Below are 21,231 nucleotides of genomic sequence, written 5' to 3' on the forward strand. Positions count from 1 at the left end.
CGTAAGTTTTTTGCAAACACATTATTTTTTTTAATCACCTTCCGAAAAAAATTCCTTTATCCACCTCTGATGGAAGAGTGTTGAAATACCTGCATATTTTGACACATAAAGCTACTGAACGTTTTCGCAACCTGTCTTCCTGCAAAAAAAGATTTCAAATCTTAGACATATTGTCTTCTACAAGGAAGGAACAATGCGTTGATCTCTCTGTGTGAGAGCAGAAACTACAAAAGAGCAGAAACGCCCTTTTCCTTCAAAAGTCTTTGTTTACAAATCAGTTAAGAAAAAAAAATACTTTTACGAACAGTTCATTTAATGTTCACTTTAAATGTTTATAACATCTTTCCTCAGAAATTAAAAAACAAAAATGCAGCCCCGCACTTTATAAAACGTTTCAAGCGTCACTGACATTGTGAATTCTAACTTGAGAACAAAATAACTAACGGTATTTTGGACCTACTCGACATTCGCTTGAAAATAAATGAAATGACTGAATGCTTATAAAAAATGTTCCTACAAGATTGTGATAAACTATGTCAGGAACGTTTCTGTTCATGGTTAAAGTCTCAGTTCCGTGTGTAGATAGTTTCTCTCTCTCTCTTCCCCCCCCCCCCCCCCCCCCCAACCCGACACAAACAATTTAATTTAATTTTGTTGTATATTAGTGCGTATATTTATGTTAAAGTTCGTACTAACCCACTAAATAAAAACAAATCAATCCAGAAGCAGGTCATGAAAATTCCCAGCTTCCGCTGGGAGTATAAATGAATAGAGTGAATATTAGCAGGGACTGGAAGTAACGCGCTACTAGTAACAACGTTACTTGTAGCAGTTACTTTTTATGGTAACGATCGTGGTAACGCATAATATTAAGTTTTCAGTAACTGTAACTGTAACTGAATTACATTTTTCTGCCTTAAAGTAACGATAATTATCGTTACTTCTTGCGTTACATTTTTTAAATGTATTTCTTATTGAACGAACAACGATTTGTTAATTTTTTCAAACCCAGAACGAAAATCCCGACAAGCATATTATTTGCGATGGTATTGCTTGTACTTGTAAAACTGCTGCTGGCTAGCCTGCGCTCGTATTTTGATTGTCATTTATTTAATATTTGCGACATGCGGGTTTACTGCTGTGCTGTTTAATTAATTAAACTACCTGTGCACATGCGCGAAAGCAATGACAGAATCTAATGAAGCGAGAAGCCAAGAAAGCAGTCCAGAATTTTCGTTGCCGTGGCCTTCATATTCTAATTTTTTTCGAAGTTCGGTCGAGTGATAAAAATAACCTTATTGTGAAGTGTTTATGTGGTTCTGCAAACAATTTTGTAGTGTAAACTAATTACTCAATGTAATTTAAGACCTATTAAAAAATTTTCAGTTTAAATAAACATATGTCTTTACTAAACACAATATGTTTTATTAGCTTTTAATTATAACAATATTACGTATCACATTTTTAGTTTTTCACAAAGTAACTGTTAAAGTAACTTACAGTTACTTTTCTCAGAACTGTAACTGTAACTGGTTTATTTTCAGTAGTGTAACTTGTAGTTGTAACATGGTTACATTTCCAATGGAGTATTTGTAACTGTAACTGAGTTACTTTTTAAAAGTAACTTTCCGGTCCCTGAATATTAGAACATTTAAAAATACGATAAACTCTCTCTTCCCCCCCCCCCCCCCCCTTCCCTTCACAGAAGACCCTTCCTGGAACCGCACCTAGAGGAAAGATGAGCGTTTTCTGAACACGAGCTTCTAGATCCACCACAGGAAATTGCCAGTTCATGTTCTCCTCGGAAGCGACCACAGCCTCGAGGTGCCTTCGCAAACAAAGCCACGCCTACAGAGCGTTCGTTCTGTCTGATCTGAACTGCTGACTTCTGACAGTCGTTCCTGTCAACAACTGCGCACATTCGCCTCGGGCATAACCTGTCCCACGCGAGTCTCGACCGACAAGTGGCTGTGTGCTGATAGCTCGGCCGCTTCACGCCCGTCCGCTCAAGTCTGCTACGTTTAGCAATGATGAAAAAGCAAATTTTGGGTTACTTTGTGTCCTATTACGTCATTTTGTGTTGTTTGTGTTTGTCTTTATATACTGTATTAACGTATTCGTTGTTAATCATTGCCAATGACGTTCTGCCTGCTATGGTTCCGGCGGTGGTGGGAGTCCGTACTTTTGCATTTACGTGTTGTGCCCACAATTAAAGTCTTATGACTATTGGTGAGCATGTTACACATTTAAATAAATAAATAATAAACCAAAATAAGGCCCATTATAGAATATTCGATAATCTTCTCCGTGGGTTTAAAAAAAAATATATGCGTGAATGAAACATCAGCTAAAATATAAAATCATGCCCAAATTATGCAAATATAAATATATCCATGCGTTGCACGAAGTATTGCAGTATTGCAGACCCTATTGTTGGCAAGGAATCGTCTGTGGCAGTACAGAGAGCAGGTGCTAAGTCGCGCGCGGGGCGGTGTTACGTCACGTGGCCACCGCACATCTGCGCCGCGCCTCACGAGCCCCGGTCACGCGCTACCGCTCCGTGCCCGACCCGGGCGCAGAACAGAGAGAGCTACAGAAGTGCGCGCGACGGGGACGCACCACAACGCCGAAATGCCAAATTGACCACAACGCCGACAGCTAGAAAACTGCTGTGTACCACAACGCCGAAATACACTAACGCCGAAAAATGTCATTGCAGGACTGCCACAAAGGTTAGGTTAGGTCAGTGGCGTAGCCAGGATTTGTGTATGGGGGGTGTTAAGAAGCATGTCCCCCCCCCCCCCCCGTATTAAAGCGGACCCCCCGGGATAATTTGGATTTTTAGGTGTAAAATAGTACTATTTTAGCAGTTTTCGGTTCTTAAATTTAAATATTGTAATGGTAAAAATTTTATTAATTTTAATATGAAATTTGTTTGAGTGATGAATAAGAAATTAATTAAAGATTTGGTGGTAAAGGGGGGGGTGGAACCCCTAACCCGCCCCCCCCCCTGGCTACGCCACTGGGTTAGGTTAGACTAGGTTAGGTTAGACTAGGTTAGGCTAGGATAGGCTAGGTTAAGTTAGGTTAGGTTATATTACGCTAGGTTAGGTTTGGTTAGGTAAGGTTAGGTTTGATTGTGGTATTTCGGCGTTAAGGTACATTTAAGAAACACAGACAAATTCATTCAGTTGTTATTTCGGCGTTGTGGTACACAGCAGTTTTCTAGCTGTCGGCGTTGTGGTCAATTTTGACATTCGGCGTGATGTTATTTCGGCGTTGTGGTAACGACCCAAGTGCGACTCACGCAGCGGGGAACTGGAACCGTGTTTTGCGCGACATGTGGCGCTGTCTGTCGGGTGGGCCCGTTAAGTACTAGCACAAAAACTAGGACGGGAGGTTCAAATCCAAAGTGTTAGTTTTATCATGTTAATTTAACTACTTGACGATTAATTTATTAGAAACATAAATTTAAACAATGTGAGAATCACTTAAGGCTGTTTCTTGATTAAAGAAGAAAAAAAAACATGTTCTTTATAAATTCGTAAGAGATGCAAAATTTATGTACGCCACACCACATGATATATGTCTACCAAAATAAAGAAAATAAATTCTCACTTATTTGTTTGCCTGATAATAGCTTATACATTACTTCTCACAATCAATATAGCTATGTTAGAAATATATTATGAACACCTCTATCTAGCGGGTGAAGCCTAAACTATTTAAAAAAAAAATCTGTGTAGGCTGTATTTTGGACTACAGCCGCCAGGGGTTTGTTTCATGAACTTCCATCGCCCTGAACGGCCCATCGTTCACAACCACCGGCTCAACTGACTCCATATAAACATTTGAGAGCATTTCCACGTCCATTACCAAACAATGTTCTGCATTCTTCGTCGCTTCTCGCGAGGCAGACGGCCAAGTCTCGCTCCAGAGAAAATTTCGCGCCTCGTTCTGGGACTCGTTCTTCCCCACTGGCTCATTTCTCACGGCAGCTTTTTGCCTCATTCGATACTTGCCTACGACACGTAACTGCATTTTTAACTGCTTCTGCTCGGGCGATTTCACTTGTCTTCTTTCTTTTCTACAACGTAGCCCGTTTTCGTTTAGGCATTTTGAGATTAATGGCTCAAAAATCTAAGTTAGTAACTTTAATAGTTATTCCACTCAACTAACACCTCTCAGCTCTCACTCACGAGCAACTTAAAAGTTTAAATCTCGCAAATCGGTGTATCACTTTCGGAGTTACAGCTCTCACCGACTTCAGTTCGACAGACCCCCATCACCAAAGCTCATTACATCACCGCAAACGTTACAACATGCCGTCCCCTCACAATTCCTAACTCCACCACACACGGGGGAAAACTAGCAATGGCGTATATCCAAAATAATGCTTGTACATCAATGTTGCCCGTTGCAAGAATCTTCGAAAGAAAGGTGTCATACCGCGCGCCATATGTTTACGGGCTTGAGCGCCATGAAATAAATTTTGTCACCGCTTTCAAAGTGTTCTGTCGTGCTGGAGACTGCGTGGCGGTGTAGGCTTGTTTTCATCACATTCTCACCAGGGTCGTGGCCAGGATTATGTGAAGGAGGGGGTTCAGCATAGCCATTATACATCATTTTCAACAAATAGTATATTTTATAATGAATTTTTTGTAATTTTAAAATGGAAGTTGTTTGTCACACTTAAATCTCGGGGAATAGAATAGAAGAATTAACACTCTTTTACACATGGAATTTTTAAGTAATAATTTTGCTCGAGAAAAGAAAACTGGAAATTTTTATATTTTGTTATTATTGTTGTTATTAAGTCAAGTGTTTGATTTCGTTAGGACAAGTCACAAATACATATATCTCAATGTTAGTAAAGATATGAAACACACACATCACGTTTGTACGAAAGACATAATTACACATGTGCAAACTGGCGTGGAATATATAGGTTGTACTTGGAAACACAATTCCTGCAGTTTCTGTGTAAGAAGTGGAGGAAATACACTAACGTTGCCCACTAAGGATTACAATAATAGTTCCGAAATGATGTGTGTGGCCTTATGTAGCTAAATTGCTGTTATTTTCTCATTCTGTTTTCGAGTTTTTTTGACGTGACAACGTCTAATAAATCGATGAACGCCGGCTGCACGCACGAAAAAGTGTCCCGTTACGCACATTGTCCCGTTACGCTGCGTCCCATTACGCTCATTGTACGCTTGCGCCGCATCTATTTCTCTTCCACTCGATTGGAACAACCATCGATTTGACTTTTTCGAGGCACATTAAACTTGAAACACTCCCCATTCGTTTCCTACTTTTCCTATCATCGTCCTCATCCCATTATTTTAAAAACTTCCATTAACAATTACGTTGATCTAACATAACTACCAAAAGGTTTCCTAATATGAGATACCAGTTGCCTTATATGAGACGTGTCTCATATTAGGTAACTCTAAACGGTCTCATTTTGGGAACTTGGACATGGCGACAAAAAACCTGAGTTTGTTGGTTAACTAAAAAAGATATATTTACTGTAATAACTGACGTCGTACCGACCATGGCCGTTAAGCCCGTGCTCCGCACCGCCAGTACCGTATCCCGTTTTCGGAGCGCGCCCCTTGCCCAGCCGGATTGAGTCAGGCGAGCGCCTCGGGCGTGACCCCAATAGACGTAATGAAACTTAAAGGTACGGAACCCCGGAGGCTCGAACCCATAATTCAATTAAGCTAAAAGCCATTAGTACGAAATTACTAATTACCCGACATGTAATAAGTGCGTCGTAGCCATTCCGGGCGAGTACACCACGCACGGAGCAGACAACAAACCTCATTAACAGTCACTGCGGCCACTGGCCTTAATTAAAATGCCCGTGACTATGATCAAGTCAGACTAGGAGAAATCCCTCTAAAACAATTCGCAGTGGGACAATATGTTAGTAAATTTACAGTCGCCAACTTGATGTCACAATTTGAATAATTAAATACATTAAAACCATTGTTAAGCCTTAAGCACCCAATTACCAGGTGCTACATTTTAATTGGACACCTGGAACATGTTTTAACTGGTAATAGAGTACATTCAATTAATATAAGTTTTTTGACGCCGACTCACAAAGAAGAGAAAGTTTCTCTTCCTTGCGAGGCGGCCATGTTCGGCAGTCTCCAACCACTCCGCACCGGGAACAGACGTGTGTCCGTGGGCAGCATTCAAGTTTGTTTCATTGATTATTTTTATTCTGCACCACACCTTCAAATTTTAATACTTTTATTAATTCATCGCTGCCCACGTCGACTCGGCGCGTATTTCGCGGAACCGGGCCTATCCCGACCGTCTTCATCGTGATACCGCGCTGCGTATCGTATCACTCACGTAAGTGTTTCGCCGAACTTAGGAGTCCGCTCATCGAGCCCCCCCCCCCCCCCTGCACCCGTTAACTTTCGGCGCTGGCCGTCTCCAGCGAGCATCGACCCACGTCCCGCGAGACTGCCGCGGTAACCATTGTCACGTAGTGTTGTGTTTTTTTTTTTTCCTTGTTAACTGTGTAACCGCTATACGTCGCCAAGTGTTGGTGAGAAAGTTTGTAGCGGGTAATGAACCGCGGAGCGGACTTGTAGAGCGTACCATGTACCCACATGGACCCCCGGTGAAACTCCTAAATTAAATGTATTCTCACCAACTCGTATACGATCATTTTCCGTAATCTCCCGTCCTCCACACGGCCGAGCGGCCTTCACAGTCAAGGTAGAACCATTCAGGTTACATTCAAGCCGTGTACCTGGCGGGGCACGCGGGGGCAGAGTACCCACGACCCAACATCAACGGCCTAGCAGCCCGCTAGCCTGGCGCCCCTCCGGACAGCAACAGCATCGCGACGCCCGTAGCGCCCGTCAGGTACCCCCCGGACCTTTCACAGAGGTCGGGTGACGGCATAACGTGATCGCAACTATAAATGGTTATATATTATTTATAGAAACCAATAAATACATGTACACTTACCTTTTCTGATGTATTGAATATGTAAGATGGCGTGGAAATAACTTTTTTCGTAAACAAAACTCACAGACCGTCACAGCGTTGCAACTGTTTAACCAAGCGGCACCAGCCGAACTACTGGGCTACTGGTGCCTGAAATGGCTTCTGCATAGAGTTCCACTGACTGCCGAGAGAATGCAGCACTTCCTTGGTGAGATACCAAAGGGTCTCATACTAGGCAACAGTCTCATATAAGGTGCCAGTACCCTATGCATCAATGTTTTGTTATGACGTTGTCACGTTGAACTATCGTCCGTAAACCGACTTTACGGACAACCAATTTTTTCCTAATTTTGAATTCCGGAAGGGAGGGGGTCCGGGCCTGTTCTCTCCGCGCTCAGACCTGAAGGGAGGGAGGCGGCAGGGAGGACTCACCAGGTACTCGTCGACGACCCCCTGGCAGACGTCCTCGGAGGCCAGCTGCAGCTGCGCGCACAACGGCACGAGGCGGGCGCTGACGGAGAGCGGGTCGCGGGTCAGCAGGTACTCGTGGAACACTTTGCCCAGCACGGCGGCGCAGAAGGAGCAGCTCACGCCCAGCTGCAGCGAGCCGTGGTCCTCGGCGGGACCCTCCGAGCCTGCCGGGCCGAGCGGGCGCCATCTTGTCATTCCGTCAACCACGGCGCTGCCATCTGTGCTATACATTTCACTATATATACTGTATAGAAGTCGCGAGTGGATAGGATTTACTCTACGTTTTTCAGAAGCGTATGATGAGCAGCTTGGGAACTTCGCCGCTGCAGGGCGCTGCCGTAACGCCCTGTATCGTCTTAGGTTGTTATTTACACGTTAGAGCGCAGCACTGTCGCTCGCTGTCATTCCCCCGCACCCCTCATCCATCATTCACTGCAGCTCAACGTCGTTCAACGGGAGGGGGAAGGGGTGTCTGAAGAGTTCGACACTTGTCCACTAGGGACCACCACAAGTCGATGCCCAAGAGATGGTGGCGATTGCGGCGGTGAATTAACCAACTACCTCAAAACCGTATTAGAAATTTTAACCTGGGGTGGCGACTTCTATACAGTATATATATTCAAAGACGTGGGTAACCTAGATTGCCCACGTGTACCTGAGAAAACCCGCCTGGCGTCAGCCGGTCAGGTGGAGGGGCGTGCTTTCAAGCAACACGGATCCTTGAGACAGGCAACAAGTTTGTGTCGAAGCTTTGATAGGCCTATTCTAACACGTCTAACAGCTGTTCCCTGATTCCACCTTTGAGGTGCAGGTACAGGGAGGGAGGAGGTGCGGAAAGCCGGACATGTTCCGGAAAAAAAAATGTGTTGTACTTAGAGAATCTTAACAAGATAAAATTCCTCATCGAAAATCAAATCCAATACCGGGATTTAGAATCTTTTTTTTTTATAAAGGGGGGGTTGTCTGTAAAGCTTACTGTGGTTGAAAAGAGTCAGTAAAAGGCACGACACTGGGTGAAATCACGCAAGTTTCGCCCGGGGCGCCCGACAGACCACCCTTGTTCGAGGTCCGTGCCAGGGAAGTGGCGGGGACAGCCACTCAGCACTCACCCGGCAGCGCGTGCCCCCAGACCGCAGCCAGGACCGCCGCCAGCGCCACCAGTCGTCCGGGCCACGGCGACGCGGCCATCTTGTCGTGCGGCGACTCTGCGGGGTACAAAACACACACTCCGCGTTGCCGGCGCTCCACGCGTTGTTTCTCACAGAGGCTTAAGGTTCACATTTTGCTTGGGAAAAAAAACATTACGCTTTTGACGTGACAACGTCTTATAAATCGATGAACGCCGGCTGCACGCACGAAAAAGCATGACTCATTGTCACGTTCCGCCTGAGCCGAGCGTTCAAGAACCGGCCAACCACCGTGCGAGAAAATCTTCCATGATATCAAACCAGGGTAAGGCGGGCTTTTTAACTAATTGTTCGTGATCATATTTAAACAAATTATTTAAATTAAATTTGCAAAAACTGTACATAATATTTGAAAATTAAAAAGTATGCGATTTTTCATCAATGTTTTCTTATGATGTTATCACGAAAAATTATCGTCCGTAAACCGACTTTACAGACAACCCCCCCCCCCCCCCCTTTTTTTATAAAGATCGCAGGCTTCCACGGCTATTTTCTGGAGTTGCTTGGCTTCTGGATTGTAGCCGCAGATATCACCGACGTTTAGGTCGACGTTGGAATACTCCCCTCTCAAGCGAGAGTATTAATAGGCAAGAGAACTTCCAAGAATCTCAGGACTACCCTGATGATGGCGACTGCAACGTCGACCGAAACGTCGGTGATATATTTGCCTTCTACGCGGCTACAATCCAAAGCCAAGCTACTCTAACATTAGATTTTTAACGACTTGAATCCCATTAATGGAACCTGACATCACTAAAACTCATAACGGCGACCATTTTGTCTTCCCTGAAACATTTGTATTTCTGGCATCGTCCCTAGTAGAAACGATTTTTTTATTATTATTATTCGTCGCGTTTTAACAGTCGCGTGTTCAGCATATTCTTCGCTATCGCATCGCCTTTTTTTGTTATTCCAGCGCTAGCGTGCACGTCCGACAATGTGTGTAATGTCACCTTGACATAATTGCCCACGTAATGCCATCACAACACGGGAAGCCTTCTTTTCACAGACGAGAGAGCCAAACGCCCGATCGTGCATCTTCGGGGATTTTTTTTTTTTTGTTCATTGTAAAAGGTTAGGAAAGCTACATTATAAATACTTTAAAACATTGTGGACGGTTGATTTTGTTAGGATAGCTAGATTAAAGATACTGTGAAATCATGTAAACGGTTTCCTAGCCCTGGATAGCAACATATTAAAAAGTTATTTGCTAAACAACCATAAAATGATTTTACAGTATTTTTAATGTAGCAATACTTACCTAATATAACCAACCACCCACAATGTTTTAAAGTATTTGTAATGGAGCTAACCTATCCTAATCGACCGAAAAATTTAATGCCACACAGGTTTATACAATGAGATAGAACGGAAAAAAAAAAGCTAGCATGAACTTCGGGTGTGGCTCTCTCGTCTGTGAAATGAAGGCTTCCCTCACAACACTGGCTCGTACTGCCAGCTATAGTAGCCTACGACACACCACGCAACAGGCCGCACAACAAGTCTCGTAGAAGCGTGTGACACGGCGGATGCTGTGACGTGTCCGTACTCGGTGAAGGACTTCAAGCACGGAGTTATGAATTGTCAGGAGATGATATGCTCGACATATCGTCACGCCACTAATGATTGCGGAGCTGGTGCTTCACCACGTCTCAATATGATTCTTAATAGATACCGGAAAAATTCGCGGGTTCAATGACCTTTAGGATAGACTCCAATATCCTCTACACACTCGGGGGCAAATGCCAACTGTTCATTGGCTGCTGACTTGTGAGTCGTCACGACTGGGTGGCCTGTGATTCGACACTTCTATGAGTGAGGGTCTCTAATTGGCCCTCAGTCCTCCAGATTAACAGGAACAATGGCAGAAGCAGCACTAAGGTATAATTATTTGAATTTTAGCATAGCATGTAATAAACCCGCGAATTTTTCAGGTCTCCAATTATTAAGTATATATAATTATTAAGTATGTATTAGAATTGCCGTCGTTACGAAAAGTCACTTCCATGGCATTTAAAACTGTTTCCACAATGCAAGCACTACACTTCAGCCAGTGTTTTGAGCGTCTAACCAACATGGGGCAGACCAGGAGGTGTAAAAAAAAAACATCACTTGGTTAACATGTAATCATGCAGAGTTGGCCACCCCGTGACTGAAAGGGCGGCTTTGCGTCTGATTGGGCCACTCTACGCTATGGGGGGGGGGGGGGGGGGGGGGGTGTCTCGCATTGGTCGGAAAGTTGTTACACACCTCTGTAGAGACAGGAAAAATTCGCGAATTCAATTCGCGATATACTAAAATTGAAATAGTTTATACACAAATGCTGCTTCTGCCATTGGCTCACAACTCATCTTCAGGACTCTGGGCCAATAAGAAACACGTAACCAAATCTTTAACGAATCACAGGCTACTACGTTGGGACGTCTCACACGACAGCAGCCAATGAGTGGGTGACATTTTCCCGAGTATACATAGAGCTGTGGAGTTCATCCTAGCGGTCATTGAACCCGCGAATTTTTCCGGTCCCTACCTCTCTGCTTGCCAGCCGGCCATGTTGATGGCCAGTGACGGCCCTAGACTTTGCGGGTCCTAACATTTTTGAGAGTGGCCTTCCGGGGTAACCTGGGGGCTCCCTATAAAAATCTGAAATATAAAAATAATAGGATCTTTTAAAGTAAACATTCTTATGCTAGCCTGAAACTTCAATTAGAAAATCAGCTTCGAAGTTTATCTTAAGAATGCTCAATATTCGTTTGCTGATTAATTACATTTGGGTCAATTGTACACATTCGAACGATCATTATATAAGGGAATATAAATTCTAAAAGTTTTTCTTATGTGAAATCATGAAAGCTCAATTTAAATCGAAAGGTATTGGCCAGAACTCTAAATTATAAACTAATAGCGATTTAATTATTCTTTTTTTACATAAATTTTACATATTTTTTTTTACATAAAAATAGACAAAAAAGGAAACAAAAATGAAAACGCCGGCGCGAGGCCCTGCTAAGCGCGGAGCCCTAAGACCTTGGTGACTGGTCGGCTTGCCCCGGGTGCTGTCACAACTTAGAAACACACAATATAGAATCTTCTAAGTTATGCCTGTTCTAAGTTGTGTGTTTCTAATTTGTGATAGTTCTAAGTTATGACTTTCTACGTCACGACGTTGTGTGTTTCTAAATTATGATCGTTCTAACTTATGACAATTCTAAGTTACGTGGATTTTTTTTCGAGGTTTCTAAGTTATGACTGTTCTAAGTTGTTTGGTTTCTAAGTTGTGTGTGGTTCCCGAGCCGCCTTTGTTGGTGGTTGTGTGCGACCGGAGTCGCTCCGAGCCAGGGGTGGCCATGCCCATGTCACCACGTGGACACAGACGATACAGCGTGAAGCCACTTGTTGTCCAGCTGATGTCTGCGCTAAGTTGGCAAGACACCCAAAATATTAGCTGAATGAAGTGTTTGCACTGATCAACGTGGGCTAGCACGATTTCCACAAAGTTTCGGACGTTGTATACGTGTGCTAACTTGCTTACTTTCAACGTGTGATTTTAGCATTAATGTATGTGTACATTTTGTGTGTATCTAATTTCAACGAAATACCGTAGCAACAATGTATGCTCTCAAGTAGCTTGGCTTCTGGGTTGTAGCCGTGTCCTTTGCGAATAATCCACCGACGTTTCGGTCGAAATTGCAGTCGCCATCATCAGGGAGCTGTTACCTACTGAGGTTCTTACAATTTATCCTTCCTTTATATTCTCTCGCCTGAGGGGAAGGTGCTTATTCGACCGAAACGTCGGTGAATTATTCGCCAAGGACACGGCTACAACCCAGAAGCCAAGCTACTTCAGACAATGGCCGTGAAAGCCTGCGAACATTATTAATGTATGCTCTCGTGGACAAATACATAGGGACCGGATTCAATGACATCTAGGATAGCCTTCATTATCCTCTGCACATCTCAAGTAAACACGCGTGTTCATTGGGTACTAAATTGTGAGGCGTCTCCACTGGGTAGCTTGTGATTCGACGCTTCTTTGGTCGATAGTCTCTCATTGGCCCAGAGAGCTCCAGTTAAACTGCGAGCCAATAGAATAATCAGCAGAATTATACACATGTTTGAATTTCAGCCTATCACGAAATGAATCCGCGAATTTTTCTGGTCTCTACAATTACAACATTGGCGCACTAGATAGTGTTGGCGACACTGGCCTCTCGTAACCCGCGACCACACTGTACATAAGTGCCGCCCGCTCGAGCTAATGTGATAGCAGGGCAGCTGTGGGACCAGTCCGACAGCTAAACGCACCGCCTCACCTTGGCACAACTGCGCGCGTCGCTTGGCCGCGGACTGCGCACCGCGCACGCGCAGCGCCAGTGTTGCCAGACGTACCCGAATTCGGTTACACGAAAAGATCCGCTCGGTTACGCAAATGTACCCAATATTTATTGAACAATATTCACTTGGAATGGAAACCCAATAAGAATGGAAAACAGTCTTTGCCCTAACCATAACATACTGACAGTAAACTTCCCTACCTTTTTGAGAATACGCTGTATTCTTAAGGATCTCAGCTGCTAGTATCAACTTTGAATATATATACTGTATAGAAGTCGCGAGTGGATAGGATTTACTCTACGTTTTTCAGAAGCGTATGATGAGCAGCTTGGGAACTTCACCACTGCAGTGCGCTGCCGTAACGCCCTGTATCGTCTTAGTTGTTATTTACACGTTAGAGCGCAGCGCTGTCGCCTGCTGTCATACCCCGCACCCCTCATCAATCATTCACTGCAGCTCGAGAACTTTCAACGGGAGGGGGAAGGGGTGTTTGAAGAGTTCGACACTTGTCCGCTAGGGACCACCACAAGTCGATGCCCTAGAGATGGTGGCGATTGCGGCGGTGAATTAACCAACTACCTCAAAACCGTATTAGAAATCTTAACCTGGGCTGGCGACTTCTATACAGTATATATATTCGAAGGTATCAAGTAAACAGTAGGGTGACGACAGGATCAGAGATTTTAAACAGTCTCGACTACTCAAATTTAGATCAACACAAATTTACGTCACCATATTTATATTACAGGTAATATTTACAATAATTTTACACCAACCTTTAACCTGAAAATATAATTTTTTTCATGTGTGGCTAGAACAGTAGTATTCAACGTTTACATTATCAATCCCATTTCCTCCCCAACCGACCCAAATACGCATTTTAAAATCCTACGCACAGGCTTTAGCAGTATAGCCAATATTGCATTTAAACTCTAAAATGTTTTGTTGTTACGAAATTATGATATTTAACATAACAGCGATTATGCTATTTGTCTATAAGACAGCAATATTTTTTTCATACTTTTTTTTGTGTGTATGTACCTGAATGACACCCGAACTGACAACTTCTTGTATCCGAAAATAACCGAATGTAGACAGTAGACGTGAGTATACCCAATTTGTGTGGGCTGTGGCTGGCAACACTGCGCAGCGCTCACAATGGCCAGAGAGCACTGGGCTGTCGCGTGCGGCCTCGGAGCTTTACAATTACACACCACGTCGAGTTTAGGTAGACACGGCAATTTCAGCGCATTTTCTAACCTTTCAATCGCATCACGACACTTACGTCACGCTAGTTAGGCCCGTTCTACAATGGCACGGAAACGGAGACGAATCTCACGAAACATTTTACTATCGTGCCTGATGCTTCCACAATGCACGGAAACGTAACAAATGGCAAGGTTTAAAATATTATTTTTTTTTTAATATGCTTCGAGATCATAGTACAGGCAGTGTTTACATATGTATAATGATGATAAAAATAAACGGAAAAGTAGTAATAGAACACTAGATATTCTTGTACTTGAAACGATTTTTTAACGTATTTAGAACATAAACAAACATGGCTACCACCACAGCCAAGTGCTCGGCTTCTATTGGTCGCAAGGAGCAACATAAACGAAAGAGCTCAGCATTGCCGAGATAATCCGTACGGGTCTGTCCCCGTTTGCATGCTACTAAAGAAATTATGTCCCGTGAGATCCGTCTCCGTTTCCGTGCCTTTGTATAACGTAGATGAAATTATTTGCTGGACATTGCTGCCTAGGCCCATGACCGAACTCCACAAACACCTAAAAACAACCTTGATATCCTTTTTTTCAAATCTATCCACACGCATATTCACATTCAGACGTTTCATCAAAGGAGGTATGAGTGGCATTCCGTCGCCTGCAACTGTTGTCGCCAAACGTCTTGACGGTTATAAGCACGGAGGTAAGCAACGAGGTAGACCATCAACAAAGAGGTTCGAGAAGTAGTAGGGGAGGAAAACAGGTTTTCCGCGCACCGCCTCCGTTCTTTGTGTCATTCAAAAACGCTCGGTTTCGTTTTGCACTATAAAGTTCTCAATAACTGAGAGTGAAGAACGTAAAAATTTAAGCTTGATTCAATATTTAAAATAATAATAACAAATGGTTGAACACACAACATCGGTATACATACACTCACCTTTAATTCAAATATTTTATGTTCAAAAACAATTTTTTTTAATGTTATTTGAAATGTATTTATAGCATGTTGCATTGATAATGCTACAGTTACTAAAAACTAAAACGTTACAAAATTAAAAAAAAATATATATTTTTTTTTCAAAACTCCGTTCCCCCGGAGAAACCCCCGGAATGGCCACCGTTTCTTTTCCTGGGCTCCCCATTTGTAAGCCACCTGGAAGGTTTTTTTCTGTTCCACCCACCGTTTCTTTGGTAGCCTGACTTGTTACAAGGGATTGTATTCCTACCAGAGAAAATGCCGCCATTCTCTCTGGGCAATCCGCCTTGGAGGAGCCGGGGCGCGAACCCGGGTCCTACAAGTCACAAGGCAGGCGCTCTACCCCAGAACCAGAGTGGTAGAGCGGATACTTGCAGTGTTCTTAACACTGACATGATGTTATTCCACGAGTTTGCTGTAGTTTCGTGTGTTGCTAACACGTGCAGTACGTGCAGTAATATATAACCTCGGTAACGAACAAATTTATGTGTTCTTATGTTGTTCGTTCAGCACGAATTATGTAATGTCATAACAGTGAAATATAATTTTTGTAACTAGTCTGGAAATATTTTAGTTAATTTCCTGCAAACAAACTTACCGTCCCGCTGTACCATAATTATATAGAAATATAGACTATTAAAAAAAATATGTAAGAGCTTGCACTGTCGATGGTAAAGTTATTTTTAACGATTATGTTTAGTTAAAATATGTGTGTGCTCACAAGCATGAAGTTATTGTATAACCAGTTTATTTATTTGGTTTTAAAGCCACAGAAAAGTTACTTTTATATATATAAAACGTGTTTAAAACTGAAAAGCTATTCAAACAGTTGTTTGCAATTAAGCGTTTTTAAAATCTTAAATTAAGTACTAAATCTATTATAGTGTTGGAGATGTCAAATTAAAATATACGTTTTCATACTGACATCGCCGGAATTTCAGGTGATGATAGTAATGACATTAAATCGATCAGTTTGTGAAGACTAATTTAGATGACACTAGTTTTGATATATTTGCTTACTTATTTAGAAATATTCCCTATATTTAAATACAACTATATTTTATTGGAATTTGTACTATTTCTGAGTACAGAATTCTTGGTAATAGCTTACCATAGGGTTAAGATGAGCATAATTGTTTTATTTCATACGATGAAACCCTCAGAAACTTAATTAAATCATCGGGATTATTAAACATGAACTTCTTTGAGTACACAACCACAGATTTTTTTTTTTAATATTTCCGCTAATCGCTATTTAATTATATGTCATTTTGACTATAACAAAAGTTGGAATACACTGTTTTAAATATTTTGGATGTGTAAAATTTATGTGTGTAATATATAAAACACGAAACATGTATTGTATTTTAACTGTTACAGTATCAAAAGTTCATTTAATGGTTGTGTATGTTTATATATATTTTATACAAATATTTTGTACAAATAATTCACTTTTCTTATATTTTTTGTTGTAAACTATAATGATTTTAAATACTCCGTACATACTATACTTGATATGTTTATATATATATTTATATACATATAGTGCTGATTACAATGTATGTAATAAGAAACCTCAATAACAGAGAACATAAAAACATATAAAACAGACAGCACTGCTGAATTGATAGTACCTATTACAGCTAACAACGACGAGACAGTAGCAAATAGAACAGTAAATAAAGACGAATAATACTTCGGACAACTCACAGAATTGAATTATCAGTACTTTTACAAAAGATAATATTGGTAATCAGTTGACTAGCAATTTTTTGCAATACTAAAATAAAGATATTATAACTTTGTGTACATCACATGGCTTTGGTTATTTTTGCATATCTGAAATATGGTTTATCGCGGTATAACTGAGTATTTCTTACAAATATTAACTTTGATTGATGTGTTCATTAGGCATAGTTATTTTTTTTTTTAACTATGGAAAAGATATTCAACAATTTGGCTTTCTTTTGTTTTACCGCAGCGCAGCTATTCAAACAACTGTTTGCAACTTTAAATTCGTGGAGGTACTGGGGCAACACAAAGCATAAATGGTTAACACTATTTTGTAGTCATACAGTTATTTTCATGTAAATGTACAACATAACAAATATGTAAGTTTTCATGAATATTTCTGTTCCATTTACATAGAAAATTTACGGTGCACCACGGCAATCAGATTAGCTCAACGATGAAAAAAAAAAACAAAAAAACGCGCAGATGATTCCTAACAGAACTGCGGTTTGTCATTACATACAGTTTAATAAATAATGACGTATGTATGAAACTACATCTTAAATTAATTTACCTATTATTATAATGTTGTTTATCGCTTGAAATTTATCTAATGAACTACACTAATTTTGTTAAGATTCACATAGATACTGTATTTCTTAAATCGCATGTGTTTTTTGTTTGTTTTGTTTTATGAGTATATAAATGTTTACACTTCTATTAACAAGGCACTGGTATTAGTGCTGTGAAGCTAACTCAAAAGAGGAACCTGTTTTTGAAACAATAATTATCAAGAGCGTAGTAAATAAAAAATGGGGGGGGGGGGGGGGAAGAGAGTAGGGTTGCCGGAATTATTTAACAAAGAATTTTTATTTTACAAAAATTACAGTGGCAAGAATTTCAATTTTAGCCTACATGGAGTACTCTAACCTGAAACTAAGTATTTGTACTGTTATGCAATGATCGTACACTCACGCCTGTAGCATCAATACAAGGTAATCTGAAGATGAGAAATCCCGGCTGGCAATTGTCATATCATCTTAAAGTCATAAAAATAACAGCGAAACATATAGGTAATAGAACAGAAGAAAAGGTATGTATTATCTTGCTTTAACATTTTCCTAACTATATAGGGTTCGGTCTGAGACGCATTGAAGTCTTTCCTACCTAGACCCCCCAAAAAGGTACACTTAGTTAGTATTGGTCAATAATATGTGACTAAAATTGAAATGCCAATAATAATTCAAGAAAATATATACCGATAGATGTTTGAACACACAACATCGGTATACATACACTCGCTGACTGATACTCTCTTAATTCAAATATTTTATGTACAAAAGTAAAAAAAAAATTATGTTTTAAATGTTTGTTTGAGTTTTATTTATAAAATGTTGGAATGATAAAGCTACAGTTACTTAAAACTAAAACGCTACAAAACTAAAAAATATATATATATATATATATTTTTTTTTTCAAAACTCCGTTCCCCCGGAGAAACCCCCGGAATGGCCACCGCATGGGGAGCCCAGGAAAAGAAACGGGCTCCCCATTTGGAAGCCACCTGGAAGGTTTTTTTCTGTTCCACCCACCGTTTCTTTGGTAGCCTGACTTGTTACAAGGGATTGTATTCCTACCAGAGAAAATGCCGCCATTCTCTCTGGGCAATCCGCCTTGGAGGAGCCGGGGCGCGAACCCGGGTCCTACAAGTCACAAGGCAGGCGCTCTACCCCAGAACCAGAGTGGTAGAGCGGATACTTGCAGTCTTCTTAACACTGACATGATGTTATGCCACGAGTTTAACACTGCATTACGTGCAGTAACATCTAACCTCGGTAACGAACAAATGTATGTGTTCTTATGTTGTTCGTTCAGCATGAATTATGTCATTTCATAACAGTGAAATATAATTTGTGTAACTAATCTAGAAATATTTTAGTTAATTTCCTGCAAACAAACTTATAGTTCCGCTGTACAATAATTATATAGAAATATAGACTAATAAAAAATATGTACGCTGGTCACATTGAACAATATTTTTTTTTTTTCACATAATCAAATTATTAATAGAATTCAACAACTTCAATTCAATGAATTTCAAAGATGAATTGTACGTGAATTTCAACTCTCATCACACACTTTTCAAGTTCTATTACTATTTCAGCTGACGCATTACATTTTTTAAAAAAAAAAATTCGTTCAGAAGTGATTATTTTAAGCTACCTGTGTTTAGGTTTTTTTTGTTTCTATCAAATAGTTTAAAAAAAATAAAGAATTCCTTCACGTAATAAATTGTTTCATTTTCAGTGTACAGTCAATGGTAAACAAAATAACTTAAGCCAATCGAAACAATTGATGAAATTTCCTTTTAATTTTTTTTTTTTAAATTATAGGAACACTCAATTACTTTAGTATAAACATAACTGCATTTATCGCGTGTTGGAAAAATCTAAATCAAGGGACCTAAGTAAATACAAAAAAACTGAATTTTATTCAAAGCATTGTATTGTGTGAAACAATGAATTCCGCAGGGTTTTCTTTAAACATTGCGCAAATGTTGCGGTATCTCTGGCGTACTTACGTGGTCAATCAAGTTCATGTTCCACTATCTCCAAAAAGTTTTTCCTTCTTAAACGAAATATGACTCAAAAATCTTCATAGGTTGTTTTTCTTTCAAATATATTTCTTTTAAAAAATTCATAAAATTCTAATTTTCCTCAGCAGCCAGCATTTGCTATATTTCGTACAAATGACCAAAAATGCGAGCTGCATAAGTAATGACTCAACTTAAACCTAGAATTAGAAGGGAAAAGTTCTGAAGGATTCCAGAAGTTCCACAAAAAAAAACTCCAGAATAAGAAAAAATACCTTTACTTTTGCATTCAACCACAATGGCAGGCATTTTCGAATAAAATTACTAAATGATATATATATTTTTTAATTTAAATCATTAAAATTTGTGTTCTCTCAACCAGTGGTGTCAGATATATATTTTAATCTGGGGGAGGGGGGGGAGGTAATTACAGGCATGAAATATTGTGCGATTATAATATCAATTATTGAACACATGGCCATGGACTACGAGCCCTGGACCCAGGATCGGAGACGCCCCCCCCCCCCTTCCATCCCTTCATTTTACAGTCACGTGCTTCATTATAATTGGATGGTTATTTCTTACCTACGCTCTGTATAGAATTGTTATTTAACCTGAAAATACGGGGTATAATTATGGTTTCTATTTTATTAGTCCGAACTAAGCTTTATTTATGAAATAATAAAAATGATCCTTTTTTTCCATTTTGTAAAAAAATTGTAATAGTTAACAGGGCCGGCGCGTCCATATAGGCGAACTAGGCAACCGCCCAGGGCGCCAAGTAGCTGGGGGCGACGCAGCACGACACATAACAGCTGATACAACATGTTTAACGATTATTGAAACTAGATGAAAATGGATTTTTGTAACAGTTTGGAATGTTTATATTGATATAAGTAATTATTTAAAGTCCACGGTGACCTGTTTATGATTTGTAATAAGTAAAAAATAAAAAAAAACACAAGCCTGCTTACATTTGATTGTTGACAAAATCTTAGGCTTACGTGATGTATTTTGAGGCAAGAAAAAAATTTTTTTGGGGTGTCCGGCCAGGAGGGGGGGGGGGGGCAATAAGGTTTTTCGCCTAGGGCGCCAATTTACCTTGCACCGGCCCTGATAGTTAAACATTTAAAAAAAAAAAAAAAAAAAAAAAAAACGGGGCTGGGCCCAGGGGTCCACCCAGCCCCACCCTTGTGGGGGCCATGGTTGCACAGAATCCCGGAGATATCCTCCCGCCTGGCTACGCCCCGGTGACGTATTCGTGATCTGCGGAAAAAGAAACTTGCGCAAGTTGTCAGATGAAGGTCGCGCCGGCCTCTAGTCGCGGTTGCGCAGACTGTTTGCGGAGGAGTTGGCGCCCTGGCCGCCTGCTCCGAGGTCAGGTTGTCGTCTGACGAGACTAGCTTTCATCGAGGGAAGCCTACGATTCACTCGTTCTTCTAAACATACCCGAATACTCACGTTGGCAAGCCTTCTTTCAACAGACGAGAGAGCCAAACGCCAGATCGTGCATCTTCGTTTTTTTTTTTTTTTTTTGTTCATTGTAAATAAATATACAACTCATGATAACTAATGGTCAATTAGGTTAGGTTAGCTACATAGTAAATACTTTAAAACATTGTGGACGTTTGATTTTGGTTAGGATAGCTACATTAAAGATACTGTGAAATCACGTAAACGGTTTCCCCCAAATAAATACACCTGTTGTGGTACGGGGGGAAAAAAAAGCTAGCA

At 40.8% G+C, this 21,231-nt stretch overlaps 1 protein-coding gene across 1 annotated transcript in view; it reads right to left on the reverse strand.

Moving 5' to 3' along the window:
* The window catches only part of LOC134543248 (sphingomyelin phosphodiesterase-like), a 49,807-nt gene that overhangs the window by 17,302 nt on the left and 11,274 nt on the right, over positions 1 to 21,231 (reverse strand). The window contains exons 3-4 of the mRNA XM_063388153.1: positions 8,556 to 8,651; positions 7,408 to 7,610 (exon numbers count right to left, since the gene is read on the reverse strand). Of these exons, the coding sequence (XP_063244223.1) occupies positions 7,408 to 7,610; positions 8,556 to 8,651 (299 nt within the window). The remainder of the gene's footprint in view (positions 1 to 7,407; positions 7,611 to 8,555; positions 8,652 to 21,231) is intronic.

This window comes from Bacillus rossius (genome assembly GCF_032445375.1).
Source record: "Bacillus rossius redtenbacheri isolate Brsri chromosome 9 unlocalized genomic scaffold, Brsri_v3 Brsri_v3_scf9_2, whole genome shotgun sequence".
NCBI lineage: Eukaryota > Metazoa > Arthropoda > Insecta > Phasmatodea > Bacillidae > Bacillus > Bacillus rossius.